Raw genomic sequence first — 15,374 nt, 5'->3', positions numbered from 1 at the left:
TTGCATTAACAGCTCTGCATACCTTTCCTTTTTATATTTGTGTAATCATTTGATTAATGTCTGCTTTATTACTAGACTATGAACGCCATGAAGGCAAGGGCCATGTCTGTATTTGTTTGTCTTTCTGCAGACAAGAGTAGTGTAATGTCAAAAAAAAAAAAACAAAACAGATACTGAAGTGTTCCATTGTGGCACAGTGGGCTAATGATCCAGCTTGTCTCTGTGGTGTTGCCAGTTCGATTCCCAGCCCAGCACAGCAGTTAAGGATCCAGTGTTGCCACATCTGCAGCATAGGTCGCAGCTGTGCCTTCGGATTTGAATTTGATTCCTGGCCCAGGAACTTTCATATGGCACGGGTACAGCTGAAAAAGAAAAGACAAAACAAACAAACAAACAAAAGCAGGTAATCATGGAGTTCCTTGCTGGTGCAGCAGGTTAAAAGATCTGGCTCAGGTCACTGCTATGGTGTGGGTTCCTGGCCCAGAAACTTCTGTGTGCCATGGGCACCTCCAAAAAAACCCCCAAAAATGGGTAATCAATAAATATTGATTGAATGACAGTTTGGTAAAGCTCTTAGTTCAGTGACTGGCACATGGTTGTACTCAGTATGACACGTGAGTATTATATGTACACATAAACACACACTTTTCAAGTTCAAGGTTTTCATATTTATCCTTGTGCCAACAACTATTATGGTGTCTGGCACATAGAGGCCCTTAGATTTTGATTGAATGAAATAACAAATTTGGCATTGAGCTTTGCTGGTTCAGATACTAGGCACAATTAGGGTTAAACTTTTTTTTTTTCCCCTTTGGCTTGTTGTTTTTCTTTGTTATAAATGTTAGTAAGATACAAATACATTCTCATCTCAAAGGATTAACACACTATTTAATAAATTAAAACATGAAAGTTTCCCCTTCAGCCTTCTCACTCTCTTTCGCACAGATAATTACAAGTTATTAGAGCCTTCTAGTTCTTTTTTATGTATTCTCATACATTTGTAGATAAATACAATAAATACAATTCCCTGGCCTGGGAACTCCGTATGCCACAGTAAATAAATAAATAAATAAATAAAAATATTGGCGTTCCTGCCATGGGAAAATGGGTTAGGAATCCCACTGCAGTGGCTCAGGTTGCTGCAGAGATGCTGGTTTGATCGCCAGCCCAGCGCCGTGGGATAAAAGATCCAGTATTGCCATAGGTGTGGCATAGGTCACAACTGTCGCTCATATTCAGTCCCTGGTCCAGGAACTTCCATATGCCATGGGTGCAGCCATAAAATTTAAAAATAATAATTAAAAAAAATAAAAACACTGCCAAATTGTTTTCCAAAAAGGCTTTGCCAGTTTAACATAAACATATCCTCATTAACATTAGAAAGCTGGAAACAATCCAAATGTCCATCGACAGATGATTGGATTCGGAAGATGTGGTATATATACACAATGGAATACTACTCAGCCATAAAAAAGGATGACATAATGCCATTTGCAGCAACATGGATGGAACTAGAGAATCTCATACTGAGTGAAATGAGCCAGAAAGACAAAGACAAATACCATATGATATCACTTATAACTGGAATCTAATATCCAGCACAAATGAACATCTCCTCAGAAAAGAAAATCATGGACTTGGAGAAGAGACTTGTGGCTGCCTGATGGGAGGGGGAGGGAGTGGGAGGGATCGGGAGCTTGGGCTTATCAGACACAACCTAGAATAGATTTATAAGGAGATCCTGCTGAATAGCATTGAGAACTATGTCTAGATACTCATGTCACAAGAGAAGAAAGGGTGGGGGAAAAAATTGTAACTGCAATGTATACATCTAAGGATGACCTGACCCCCTTGCTGTACAGTGGGAAAATAATACAAAAAAAAAAAAAAAAAAAAAAAAACATTAGAAAGCAACAGTCTTTAATTTTGGGAACTATAAGGACAAAACAATCTTGTTTTAATTTGCATTTTTCTGATTACTAGTGAAGTAAAACACCGTTTCTGATGTTACAACCCATTTATATTTATTCTATGAATTATTCGTGTCCTTTGCCCATTTCTCAAGTAGGTGTCTTTTTCTTTTGAATTTATGAGAGGTCTTCATAAATCTGGCTGTGTAGGAGTTCCCATTGTGGCGTGGCAGAAACGAATCAGACTAGGAACTATGAGGTTGCAGGTTCGATCCCTTGCTCAGTGGGTTAAGGATCTGGCATTGCCATGAGCTGTGGTGTAGGTCACAGACACGGCTCAGATCTGGTGTTGCTGTGGCAGCTACAGCTCCAATTAGACCCCTAGCCTGGGAACCTCCATATGCTGAGGGTGAGGCCCTAAAAAGACAAAAGACAAAAAATACATACATACATATATACATGCATAAATAAATAAATCTGGCTATATAATTCTTTGCTCTGTGTGTTACTAATTTTTCTCATAGTCTATCATTTTCTTATTTTACTTATGGTGTCTCCTACTGTATATAGATTGTGTGCATGTGTTTTAACTTTTATACAGCCATAGTTGTCATGGGTTATATGTCTTAGGGTAGTCTATGCTTCACCAGAATTATAAAAATATTCCTTATTTTCTCCTATGTTTTGTAGTTTTGTGTTTTAGCCCTCTAATCCACCTGGAATTTATTCTTGTGTATGATGTGAGGGAATATTATGTTTTTCTCCAGATAATTTCCCACATCATTTATTGAATAGTCCATCCTTTCCCCAGTGCTTCAGAATACCATATTTATTATGAATTAAATTCCCGCTTATCCATAAATTTTTGTTCAAAACCAAAGAGTTTTAATTACTGTGACTTTATAGTATCAGAATTCTTTCAGTTTTAGGTGACAGTAACCCAGCTCTAATTAGGTTATCTATAGGCTATGAAACGAGAATATGCAAAGGCAGATCTGTTTTCAGGCAGGGTTGTATCCAGGAGCTCAGATGCTCTCATCAGACTCTTTATCTCCTCGTCTGTCAGACAGACCCTCTCCACCTGGTAGGCGTTATAACTGTTGGTAGCTGTGAGCACAGCCTGATAGCTTAGTAACCACAAGAAAAGAGGCCACCTTTCCCAAAAGTTTCGGCAGAAAAAGTCTAGGTTGGACTCTGTTCAGCCTAACTTTGATCGCGTGCATATGCATACCATTCAACCAAAGGTGTGGGTTCCTCTCGCTGGCTAGGCCCATATCACATACCCAATCCTGTTGTGGAATTGGGGTCGATCCTACTTCAGCCACAAAGAATGGTTTCCCCCTGAGATTTAATTACCAGATGTAGTGAGAAGGAGCACTTGAAAGCAGGGACATCTGGTACAAATGTGGCTTTGCTATCTGTTAAGCCAAGTTCACACACATATACACACAGAGTCATTATTCTTTTTCAAGAATATCTTTGGCTATTCTCCCCCATGTGAACTTTAGAACTGACTGTCAAGTTCGATTAAAAAAAAGTGTCGGGGAGTTCCTGTCATGGCGCAGTGGTTAACGAATCAGACTAGGAACCATGAGGTTGAGGGTTCGATCCCTGGCCTTGGTCAGCGGGTTAAGGATCCAGCATTGCCGTGAGCTGTGGTGTAGGTCGCAGATCCCGCGTTGCTGTGGCTCTGGTGTAGGCCAGCAGCTACAGCTCCGATTAGACCCCTAGCCAGGGAACCTCCATATGCCGTGGGAGCGGCCCTAGAAAAGACAAAAAGACAAAAAAAAAAAAAAAAAAAAAAGTGTCGTTGGGTTTTTGATTGGGATTGTGTTGGATTTATAGATTCATTTAGGGAGACTTGACATCTTTACAATTTTAAATTTCCTCATCTAAGTTAAGGGTATGTCTTACCCCTTGTTCAGGGCTTCTTTTATGTCCTTAAGTAAAGTTTTATCATTTTCTTTATATAGGTCTTGCACATTTCCTCTTAGATTTATCCTTACTTGTTAGGATTTTTGTTATTCTTGTGAATAAGACTTTTCCCCTCAATTACATTCTCTGTCTGGTGATTGGTATGTTAATACAGGAATCATCTTATAATAGGCCACATAACTGTACTTTCACATTATTTCATCATTTTTATGCCAGTCCACTTAGAATTTTTAGTAAGTATATCTGCAGACAGTATTCCTCCTTTCCATATTTATACCTCTTCTTCTACTTTTTAATTATACCATTAGTTAGACCTCTAGTGCAGTGCTGAATAGTAGCAGCCGTTTAGGACACTGCACTAGGTTTATAGTATTACCCTTTCCCAGTTTAAGGAAATTGCCGTATATTCTTTCATAAATAAGTGTTTAAGTTTATCGGTTTTTTTTTTTTTTATGTATTTTGGGAGGAATGATCATTTTCTTTTTCTCCTTTAACCTGTTAATGCAGGATTTACGTCAGTACATTTACCAAAGTTGAACTGCTTTGGAGATAAACTCTGGTTATTATTTGTCTTTCTTTTAACACACAGCTAGATTCAGTTTGTTGATGTTATTTTTAGGATTTTTATACCTGTGTTCATAAATGGTACTACCCTGCATGGTTTTTTTTTTTTCTGTGTTCTATTTGTCAATTCTTGGTGTCAGGGTTATGATAGCCCCACAGTGTGAATTGGAGAGCTTCCCATCTTTGTCTATGTTCTGAGATAGTTTATGTAATGTAGGAATTATTTGATTCTTTAAAACTGGTAGAGGAGTTCCTTGGTGGCCTAGTGGTTAAAGGATCTGGCATTGTCAGTGCTATGGCATGGGTTTGGTCCCTGGCCTGGGAACTTTTGCATGCTGCAGGCATGGCAAAAAAAAAAAAAAAAAAAAAAACTGGTAGAAAAATCCTGTAAAATTATGTAGACCTGGTACCTTATTTTATTTTACTTTTTTCTTGATTTTTAGGGCCGTATCCATGGCATATGGACGTTCCCAGGCTATGGGTCCAATCAGAACTGTAGCTTCTGGCCTACACCACAGCAACGCAGGATCCAAGCCGCATCTGTGACCTACACCACAGCTCATGGCCACGCCAGATACTTAACCCGCTGAACAAGGCCAGGGATCAACCTGTGTCCTCATGGATGCTAGTCAGATTTGTTAACCACTGAGCCACAACAGGAACTCCAGACCCGGTACCTTATTAGTATTTTCTTTTTTAGTTTAATTTTTAATCAGAGTAATATGCATATAGTGTTTCAGAGTGTTTCAGAGAAAAACAACGCTGTCTTACTCTTCCCTACTTCTGTCCTCCAGAGACGGTTACGTTAAATTATTTTAACTGTTTCTTCTAGCATTTAATTTCAAATTACTAAACAGTATGCTAGTACTGCTATTTTTTTAATTTTTATTTTAATTAATTTTTTTTTAATTTTTTTTTTGCTCCTTAGGACTGCACCCACGGCATATGAAAGCTTCCAGGCTAGGGGTCACATTGGAGCTACACCACTGCCACAGCAACATAGGATTCGAGCTGCATCTTCGACCTACACCACAGCTCAAGGCAATGCCAGATCCTAATCCACTGAGCCAGGCGAGGGATCGAACCCGCCTCCTCATGGATCCTAGTCGGGTTTGTTACCACTGAGCCACGAAGGGAGCTCCTGAATTTTTAATTTTAGATGTCAAATCTAGCTCTCTTACCCTCAACTCACACGTATAATACTTTGTTGTTCCCTCATTCTATTGTCAAAACTATATTATAATTTATAATCTATAACCAATAGAATATGATACTGGTTAAACCAGATTTCGATGTATATATTACTATGTCTATGTAAATATGCTTTGAATTACACTTCCATTCTTTTTTTTTTTTTTTTTTTTTTTTTTTTTTTTGTCTTTTTGCCTTTTCTAGGGCTGCTCCCATGGCATATGGAGGTTCCCAGGCTAGGGGTCTAATCAGAGCTGTAGCCACCGGCCTACACCAGAGCCACAGCAACGCGGGATCTGCAACCAACACCACAGCTCACAGCAATGCCGGATCCTTAACCCACTGAGCAAGGCCGGGGATCAAACCCACAACTTCATGGTTCCTAGTCTGATTCATTAACCACTGTGCCATGACGGGAACTCCTACATGTCCATTCTTCTACAACTCTTATTTTCCCTGGAGTTAATAATTGCCTCTATTTTTATTTGTCTTGTGTATCTCTCACTACTTCATTCCCGTCCCTCTGTGTAACAAGTTAGTTCTGAAGAGCTGTTTGTGAAACTGCTAAGTTAGTTCTGAAGAGCTTTTTGTGAAACTGTTTAGTCATAATCTAAAATGACCAAAAAGGAGTTCCCACTGTGGCAGAACACGATCAGTGGCATCTCTGTCTGGAGCACCAAGACACAGGTTTGATCCCTGGCCCAGCACATTTGATTAAGGATCCATAGTTACCACAGCTGTGGCATAGGTCACAACTGCGGCTTGAATCTGATCCCTGGCCCACTCAGGGCAACAAAAATAAATAAAATAACCAAAAAAGATTTAAACTTCTAATCTCTGGATGCATGTCCATTAAATAAAAATGTGAATTGGGCCTTTAAAGCTTAAAGCCAGGCACACATTTTTCTTTTTTGCCATTTACAGTCCTAGAGGAATGTTTTCCCAAGTTAGATGCCTTTCATCAATATTGAAGACCTTCTGGGGTTCCCGTTGTGGCTCAGTAGTTAACGAATCCAACTTGGAACCATGAGGTTGAGGGTTTGATCCCTGTCCTTGCTCAGTGAGTTAAGGATCCAGAGTTGCCATGAGCTGTGGTGTAGGTTGCAGATGCAGCTCAGATCCTGCGTTGCTGTGGCTCTGGCGTAGGCCGACGGCTACAGCTCCTATTAGACCCCTAGCCTGGGAACCTCCATATGCCACAGAAGCGGCCCTAAAAAGACAAAAAGACAGCAAAAATTAAAAAAATAAAAAATATTGAAGACCTTCTAAGACAGATGAAGCAACCCCCCCCCATTGATAATCTACAGCATCCTAGGGAATCCTTAGCAGACTCATTATCCACACTCACTGCCTTACTGTTTGTTTTGCTTTTTACTGATTCAACTAGAATACTTTGTTTTGCCAGAAATGAAGGAAATGCTGAAAGACTAATGGATTTATGTAAAAAAACATAGGAGCCAGTCTGAAGACTGGCCAAACTTAGGCCAATTTTGGCATCAAAAAGTATAATGATGGTAGTGGTGTGAAACTTTTTTTCTTTTTTGTTTTTGTCTTTTTAGGGCCACACCCATGGCATTATGGAGGTTCCCAGGCTAAGGCGTCAAATCGGAGCTACATCTGCCCATGCCACAGCCACAGCAACTTGGGATCTGAGCCAAGCCTGTGACCTCCACAACAGCTCAGGGCAACGCCAGATCCTCAACCCACTGAGTGAGGCCAGGGATCGAATCCACATCTCATAAATACTCGTTGGATACATTTCTGCTGCGCCACAACAGGAACTCCACAATGAAATTTTTTAAGTCCATGATGATACGCATATAAATACAGAAATAAGTAAAAGAAAGGGGGAAACATTTGTCTTTACAGAAGATTATAATAAGTTTAGAAATAATGATAGAATTAGAAAATCGCCATTTTGTCACCCCCCAGTGTCATAAATGTTTCTGGCAATGATCGTTAATGGATGCTCAAATCATGTAAGAAAGACAACTGGGAAACAGGTTAATCACATGGTCTCAAAATATGGCCCCATAGATTGCTAATTAATATTACTTGTAACAAAGGGAAAATTATCTTTCTATTGGAAAAACCTAACAGTCAGAAAATAGCAACTCGTGCACTGTTGGTGGGAATGTAAAATGATACAGCCACTGTGGAAAACAGAATGGTGGAGTTCCCGTCGTGGCTCAGTGGTTAACGAACTCGACTAGCATCCACTGGGACTCCAGTTCGACCCCTGGCCCCGCTCAGCGGGTTAAGGATCTGGCATTGCTGTGAGCTGTGGTGTAGGTTGAAGACGAGGCTCAGAGCCCCGAGTTGCTGTGGCTCTGGTATAGGCCATCGGCTACAGCTCTGATTTGACCCTTAGCCTGGGAACTTCCATATGCTGTGGGTACAGCCCTAAAAGACAAAAAGCCAAAAAAAAAAAAAAAAAAAAGAAAGAAAGAAAACAGAATGGCAGTTCCTCAGAAAATTAAGAATGGAACCACTGTATAATCCAACAACTCTACTTCTGGGTTTATACCCAAAAGAATTGAAAATGAGACTTGAACAGATGTTTGCACACCAATGTTTGGAGCAGTATTATTCACAATAGCTAAGCCTGAAGACAGCCCAAATGTCCATTAATAGATGAAAGATAAACAAACTGTGGTGTATACATGCAGCTATAAAAAGGAACGAAGAGTTCCCTTGTGGCACACTGGGTTAAGGACCCAGTGATGTCACTGCAGTGACTCTGGTTGCTGCTGTTTGATCCCTGGCCTGCAAACTTTTACATGCCATGGGTGCAGCCAAAAAAAAAAAAAAAAAGAAAGAAAGAAAGGAATGAAATTCTAGTACACATTACATGAACGAGTCTTGAAAAACATTATGCCAAGTGAAATAAGCCAGACATAAAGGACAAATACTTTGTGATTCCGCTTATATGAAGTACCTAGAATAGAAAAATTCATAGACACAAAGTAAAATAGTGGTTACCTGGGGTTGGGGAAAGGGAGGAATGGAGAGTTACTGTTTAAAGAATGCAGAGTTCGAAGTTCCCATCGTGGCACAGCAGAAGCAATCCGACTAGGAACCATGAGGTTGCAGTTTCATTCCCTGGCCTCGTCAGTGGGTTAAGGACCTGGCATTGTCGTGAGCTGTGATGTAGGTTGAAGACATGGCTCAGATCCTGTATTGATGTGGCTGTGCTGTAGGCCATAGGCTGGCAGCTGTAGCTCCAGTTCAACCCCTAGTCTGGGAACCTCCAAACCCCATATGGCGTGGGTGTGGAACTAAAAAGAAAAAAAGAAAAAGAAAAAGAATGCAGAGTTCTAGTTTTGGATGGTGAAAAAGTTCTGGAAATGGGTGGTGGTGACAGTTGCACACCATTGTGAAGTGTGCTTAATGCCACTGAACTATATACTTAAAATGGTTTAAAATGACAATTTTTAAAATATTTTACCATAGTAAAAAAATTAATTAGGGACTTCCTGCTGTGGCGCAGTGAGTTAATCATCCAGCATTGTCTCCGCCAGCATGAGTTCAGTCCCTGGCCCAGTGCAGTGGGTTAAGGATCTGGCATTGCCATACCTGTGGTATAGGCCACAGCTGCAGCTCAAATTGGATCCCTGGCCCAGGAACTTCTGTATGCCACAGATGTGGCTGGGAAAAAAAGAAAACTACATAGAAAATTTTTCCATCTCACTTCCTCAAATTTTTTGTCATAACATTCTAGAAGAAAATATGAAATATTTAAAAAACAACTTGAAACATCTATTTGCTTTTCAAAAGTTTGAATTAATTACTGAGTTAAACTTGGTGCCGGAAGAATGAATTATTGCAGCTTAGTTCTTAATTACACTGAAGAACAATTACAAAAACATTGAGTTTATCATCGTTTTGGATTAAGATTAAAAAATAATCTGTCATTAGGCAAGAAGAGTTTTGCTATTATTACTGTTTACCACTGCTTTTTTGTTTGAATAGGATTTTCAGGTTTAACCTAATTTAAAGCAGCCCAAAAACAAACAAAGAATAGGCTCTCTGGTGCACCAGATATTCATGGGGTATTATCCTCATATTTTCTGGACTGGAATAAATTTAGAATATGCAAGCATACCTTCTGATTGAAATAAAATCTCTTTTTTTTTTTTTTTTTTTCTTTTTTCTTTTTGGACATGTCTGTGGCATGTGGAAGTTCCCAGGCCAGGGATTAAACCCATGCCACAGCAGTGACACAAGCCGCTGCAGTGACAACACCTGATCCTTAACCACTGCACGGCAAGAGAAATCCTCCTTTTTTTTTTTTTAGGGCCAGGCCAGGAATTGAATAGGAGCTGTAGCTGCCAGCCTACACCACAGCCACAGCAACACAGGATCTGAGCAGAGTTTGCAACCTACATCACAGCTCATAGCAATGCCAGATCCTTAACCCACTGAGCAAGGCCAGGGATCAAACCCGCATCCTCATGGATACTAGTCGGGCTTGTTACACCGAGCTATGATAGGAACTTCCCTCCTTATTTTTCTTTTCGTTATTTGAGATTTTTCTATATTGTGTTTAAATGTTAATAAATCATATTTGATATAACCTAAAGATAAATAATGTTTTGTGAAATTTCCATATATACACACACAGATACATCATACTGAATCACAATGTGAAAGGTATTTCTTATTGTGGGTCTTCGTAAGCAAAAATTTGAAAACCACTTTTCTAAACATTCTGAAGTTTTGACTGTGATTTCCCCTTTGACCCAAGAGCTGCTATAAGAAAGTTTTTAGTTTCCATGTTATTCATATTTGCATCACTACATTGTATAGTCAAAGAGCGTAGTCTAGGTTATTTTATACTGTTTCACCGTATTAGAAAAAAGATGTATTCTCTGTTGCCTGTGTGTGTATGTTTATGTATTTATATGTGTATGTTTATTTATATACTAGAGAATTCATATACCTATCTTGAAAAACTTGCAGGTTGAAATAATTTCAGATTTACTTGTAAAAATAAGATAAAGAATTGCTGTTCAGGAGTTCCCGTCGTGGCGCAGTGGTTAACGAATCTGACTAGGAACCATGAGGTTGCGGGTTCAATCCCTGGCCTTGCTCAGTGGGTTAAGGATCCGGTGTTGCCGTGAGCTGTGGAGTAGGTTGCAGACGCGGCTCAGATCCCGCGTTGCTGTGGCTCTGGCGTAGGCTGGTGGCTACAGCTCCGATTCAACCCCTAGCCTGGGAACCTCCATATGCCGTGGGAGTGGCCCTAGAAAAGGCAAAAAGACAAAAAAAAAAAAAAAAAAAAAAAGAATTGCTGTTCAATACCCTTTCAGATTCCACAAATGTTAACATTTTACTTCCTTTACTTTCATTCATTCTTTGGTCCTCTTCTCCCTCCTCTTCCCTCTCTCTTCCTCCCCCCCCTTCTTCCCTCGCTTTCCCCCTCTCCTCTGTCAGCCATTCCCTCAGGTATTTTCAGCAGAGTTTAGATGGAGAGTTTGCCTTGGTGCAAGGACTCCATTATTATGTCCTTCTCCACATCCACACTTCTGTATCATGCATTATCCAAGAAATGGTTTATTGGCCAGTAATTGTGAGATCGATCATTTTAAAAATTACATTCTATTTCCCTAAATAGAAATTCTAGACCCTGTATCTCTGAGGCCACAAGGTATTCTGCCGGTCACATGACCTCTTGTGTCCCAGTGTTTTGAAGGCGCTCACTCCTGTTGCACATGCAGTGGTTCGGCGTTTTCCTTGATATAAATTTGTGCTTTTTGTTGTTGTTCTTTCTTTCTTCATGAAGGCCTGAGGATGAGATGTTTTTAAAAAGGCTTTCTGGAGGTTACCTTGTAGGAAAAGACCCAGGTGCTCCCCTTTTCTACAGAGAAGAAGGAAACAAAAAATTCCATGAGAAGGATTATATGGGAGCCACACTACTCTACTCCAAGGTAAGACACCCCCAGCTCAGCAGGAGGGACACTCAACAATTTAACAATGCATATCTCTTCAAAAGAGAGTTATTGTGTAGCTACTGGTAGCCTTGTCTGTTAATTTTGGGTTGGATTTAAGAAAGAAAACTTGGAGTTCCCATTGTGGCTCAGTGTTAATGAAACCAGCTGGTATCCATGAGGAGAAGGTTTGATCCCTGGTCTTGCTTGGTGGGTTAAAGATCTGGCGTTGCCACAAGTTGCAGCATTGATCATGGACACGGCTCGGATCCGGCATTGCTATGGCTGTGGCGTGGGCCAGCAGCCGCAGCAATGATTCTACCCCTAGCCTGGGAACTTCCACATACCATGGGTGTGGCACTAAAAAGACACAAAAAAGAAAAAATGATTACACTAACCGTCAGTAAGCTAGGTTTTGAGGAGGAATAGTGGTTTTTAACAACCTTCTGTCTTGCTTTTAGAGTAGGAACTGGAACAAAATCCCTAAGAGACTTCCTTCCATAATTTTTTAAGAGATAAATATGGATTTAAAGCAAGAACATAGGAATTCCCTGGTGGCTCAGTGGGTTAAGGATCCAGCTTTGTCACTGCTGTGGCATAGGTTCAATCCCTAGCCAGGGAACTTCTGCATGCTACCATACAGCCAAAAAAAAAAAAAAAAAGCAAGAATATATGGACCCCCTGCACCGTCAGTGAACCTTATATACTAAAAGGATGAGTGTGGGGGTCACTTTGCTATACAGCAGGAATTGAGGAACATTGTAAATCAACTATAATAAAAATTTTTTTTAAAAAAGAACCAGGGGAGTTCCCATCGTGGCGCAGTGGTTAACGAATCCGACTAGGAACCATGAGGTTGCAGGTTTGATCCCTGCCCTTGCTCAGTGGGTTAAGGATCCGGCGTTGCCGTGAGCTGTGGTGTAGGTTGCAGACGCGGCTTGGATCCTGCATTGCTGTGGCTCTGGCGTAGGCTGGCAGCTACAGCTTTGATTCGACCCCTAGCCTGGGAACCTCCATATGCCTCGGGAGCGGCCCAAGAAATAGCAAAAAGACAAAAAAAAAAAAAAAAAAAAAAAAAAAAAGAACGAGTGTGACTTTGAAGAGTGTACCCCTACTCTGCATCTTTAGCGGATGATGCTTAAAGTTTGGAATTCGTTTTCTAAAAACTGTAAGACCTACCACAGCAGCTTCTAAAATTGATCAAAGTCCTGCTTTGTAATGCTACAACAAAGTGCTTAGCTGAATAATGTAAGCATCAGTGATTGCTGCAGAATTAAAATCCATTAGCTGTAGTGATCACTGATAAATGGCTTAATGCTTCTTTTTCAGAGCTAATCTCTTCAGCTTTATGCATGTGCATCATAATTGTGATCACAGGGGACGTTGTTCAAGGAAAATAAGTAAAATAACCTATATCAGGCAAAAAATTAAGGTTTGCTCAGAATGTGGAGGCAGATGAGCCTTGCTATTCCATGAAGCTTGTATTTTGGTGATTATGGTACTTTGCAGTTTTTTATAGAGCTGCTGTTTTCTTTCTTTTTAAAAATAATACTTGTTGTGTTTTTTTTTGTCTGATTGTAAATGTAATATATGTTTACTTGGAAAATATAGAGACGCATAAAAAGTGAGAAAAAAAATCCTATAACCACGGATAAGCACTGTTAACATTTTTGCTTACATCCAGCCAGCCGCTTTTTCCTCTGAAAATATGTTGTTCTTTTACAAAATTGCGATAATGCTGTACTTACTGTTTTGTAACCTGCTTTTTTCCCCCTCGACAATTTATTGTGACTATTTTCTCATGTTATTAAATTTTCCACTAGAACATGATTTTTTACGGCTGGCTTAGCGCTCCATTGCAGAGAACTGTGCTTGATTTAGCATCTCCTAATGCTGGCAGATTGTTGAGTATCATAAAGCTGCAAGGAGCATCTTTCTATGTAAATATTTGTACACACCTGATTATTTCCTGAGGATAAATTCCTTGAAGGGCAATTGCCGGGTCAATTGAATGTGTTTTAAAGCCTTTGGCACTGGATGCTGAATGTTCTCCAGGAAAAAAACTAGTTGTATCCCTTCTAGCAGAGTATGGGAATGTTCATTCCGCTATATCCTAAGTAATACTGGTTGTTACAGTGTTATCATTATCATCATCATTGTAGCTATTTATTTTTGAATAAGAAATGTGTTTGCATAACTAGAATTTAAAAGGTGCTGGAGGGGAGTTCCCATTGTGGCTCAGTGGTAATGAACCTGAATCCATGAAGGTATGGGTTCAATCCCCTGGCTCTGCTCAGTGAGTTAAGGATCCAGCAGTGCCTTGAGCTGTGTTGTAGGTTGCAGACACGGCTCAGATTGGCATTCCTGTGGCTGTGACAAGGCCAGCAGCCGAAACTCCCATTCAGTCCCTAGCCTGGGAACGTCCATGTGCCATGGGTGTGGCCATAGAAAGAAAGAAAAAAAAAGGTGCAAGAATATACAGTGCAGTCAGCTTCCTCTGTTCCCCAGCCACCTCGCTATCATTGTTAGAGGTATCTTTCCAGAGGTACTTCGGCATATATAAATAAATACGAATAATCTCCCACTCCTGCACACACACACACAAACACACACTTTTTTACATAAATAACGTTCCATACACATTGTTCAGCACTGCACTTTTTCCATTTATGTTCCATTATATGGAAATAATAATTAGTATCCTCTAGATCAATATTTGTTCCCCATCTTTTGCTATTTCAAACAGTTGTGTGATAAGAAACTTTGCAAATATGTTATTTTCCGTATATCTGTAGTAGAAAGATTCTATTTGTGGGATAAATTCCTAAAAGAGGAATTGCTGGGTCAGTGGAGATAAACATATATATATATTAAGAGATAGGTGTATTGCTCAATTGCCTGCATAATCATGAGACCAGTTTACACTCCCACTAGCAATGTATGAGAATGCCCATTATCCCACTCCTACGCTAGCCCAATCTGCTATCGAGTTTACTTTTCTCGGCGGGTGTTCCCAGTTCCCATGTGGCTCAGTGGTTAACGACTCCGACTAGGAACCATGAGGTTGTGAGTTCGATCCCTGGTCTCACTCAGTGGGTTAAGGATCTGGTGTTGCCGTGAGCTGTGGTGTGGGTCCCAGATGCGGCTCAGATCCTGAGTTTCTGTGGCTGTGGTGTAGGCCGGCGGCTACAGCTCTGATTCGACCCTTGGTCTGGGAACCTCCATATGCTGTGGGTGCGACCCTAAGAAGCAAAAAAAAAAAAAAATTTAATTTGTAACTTGCTGATTATGAATGAGGTTCAGCATTTTTTTATTTGTTTAAGAGCCATTTATATTTCCCACTAGAATTGTTCATATCATTTGCTTATTTTCCTAACGAGTTACTGGTTGTCTGCTTATTGATCTGCAGGAACTGTCCATAAAGTAAAGAAATGACCCCTTTGCCTGTAATAGGAGTTGCAAATATTTTTTCCAGTTCAATATTTGTCTTTGATGTTACTTTTGTTGGGTTTTGCTGCGAAGAAATTTTTTATTATGTGGTCAAATTTATTAACCTTTCATGACTTCTGGGTTTCATATCATAATTACAGAGGTATTTCTCACTCCAGTATCACATTAGAGTATTCCTGTAGTTTCTTCTGGTGCTCTTATAATTCCTTTTTTTTTTTTTTTTTTTTTTTTTTTTTTGGTCTTTTTGCCTTTTCTTGAGCCGCTCCCGCGGCATATGGAGGTTCCCAAGCTAGGGGTCGAATGAATGGGAGCTGTAGCCTCTGGCCTAACGCCACAGCCACAGCAATGTGGGATCGGAGCCGCGTCTGCAACCTACACCACAGCTCACAGCAAC

General features: G+C 40.2%; 1 protein-coding gene across 32 annotated transcripts in view; it reads left to right on the top strand.

The window, feature by feature from the left end:
- The window catches only part of SMYD4 (SET and MYND domain containing 4), a 70,857-nt gene that overhangs the window by 9,596 nt on the left and 45,887 nt on the right, over positions 1–15,374 (top strand). For all 32 annotated transcript variants that reach the window (XR_014821539.1, XR_014821538.1, XR_014821535.1 and 29 more), the window contains exon 3: positions 11,386–11,530. Coding sequence is in view for 7 of the 32 variants with exons in the window: in XM_021067577.2 (XP_020923236.1) it covers positions 11,386–11,530 (145 nt within the window). In the remaining 25 variants the exon portion in view is untranslated. The remainder of the gene's footprint in view (positions 1–11,385; positions 11,531–15,374) is intronic.

The sequence above is a fragment of the Sus scrofa genome, chromosome 12, assembly GCF_054392235.1.
Source record: "Sus scrofa isolate SSC_HxYL_T2T_F1_AM1 chromosome 12, Sscrofa_HxYL_maternal_Yorkshire_Landrace_v2.0, whole genome shotgun sequence".
Taxonomy (NCBI): domain Eukaryota; kingdom Metazoa; phylum Chordata; class Mammalia; order Artiodactyla; family Suidae; genus Sus; species Sus scrofa.
The sequence above is the reverse complement of the archived record's forward strand: the minus strand, read 5'-3'. Positions and strand labels throughout refer to the sequence as shown.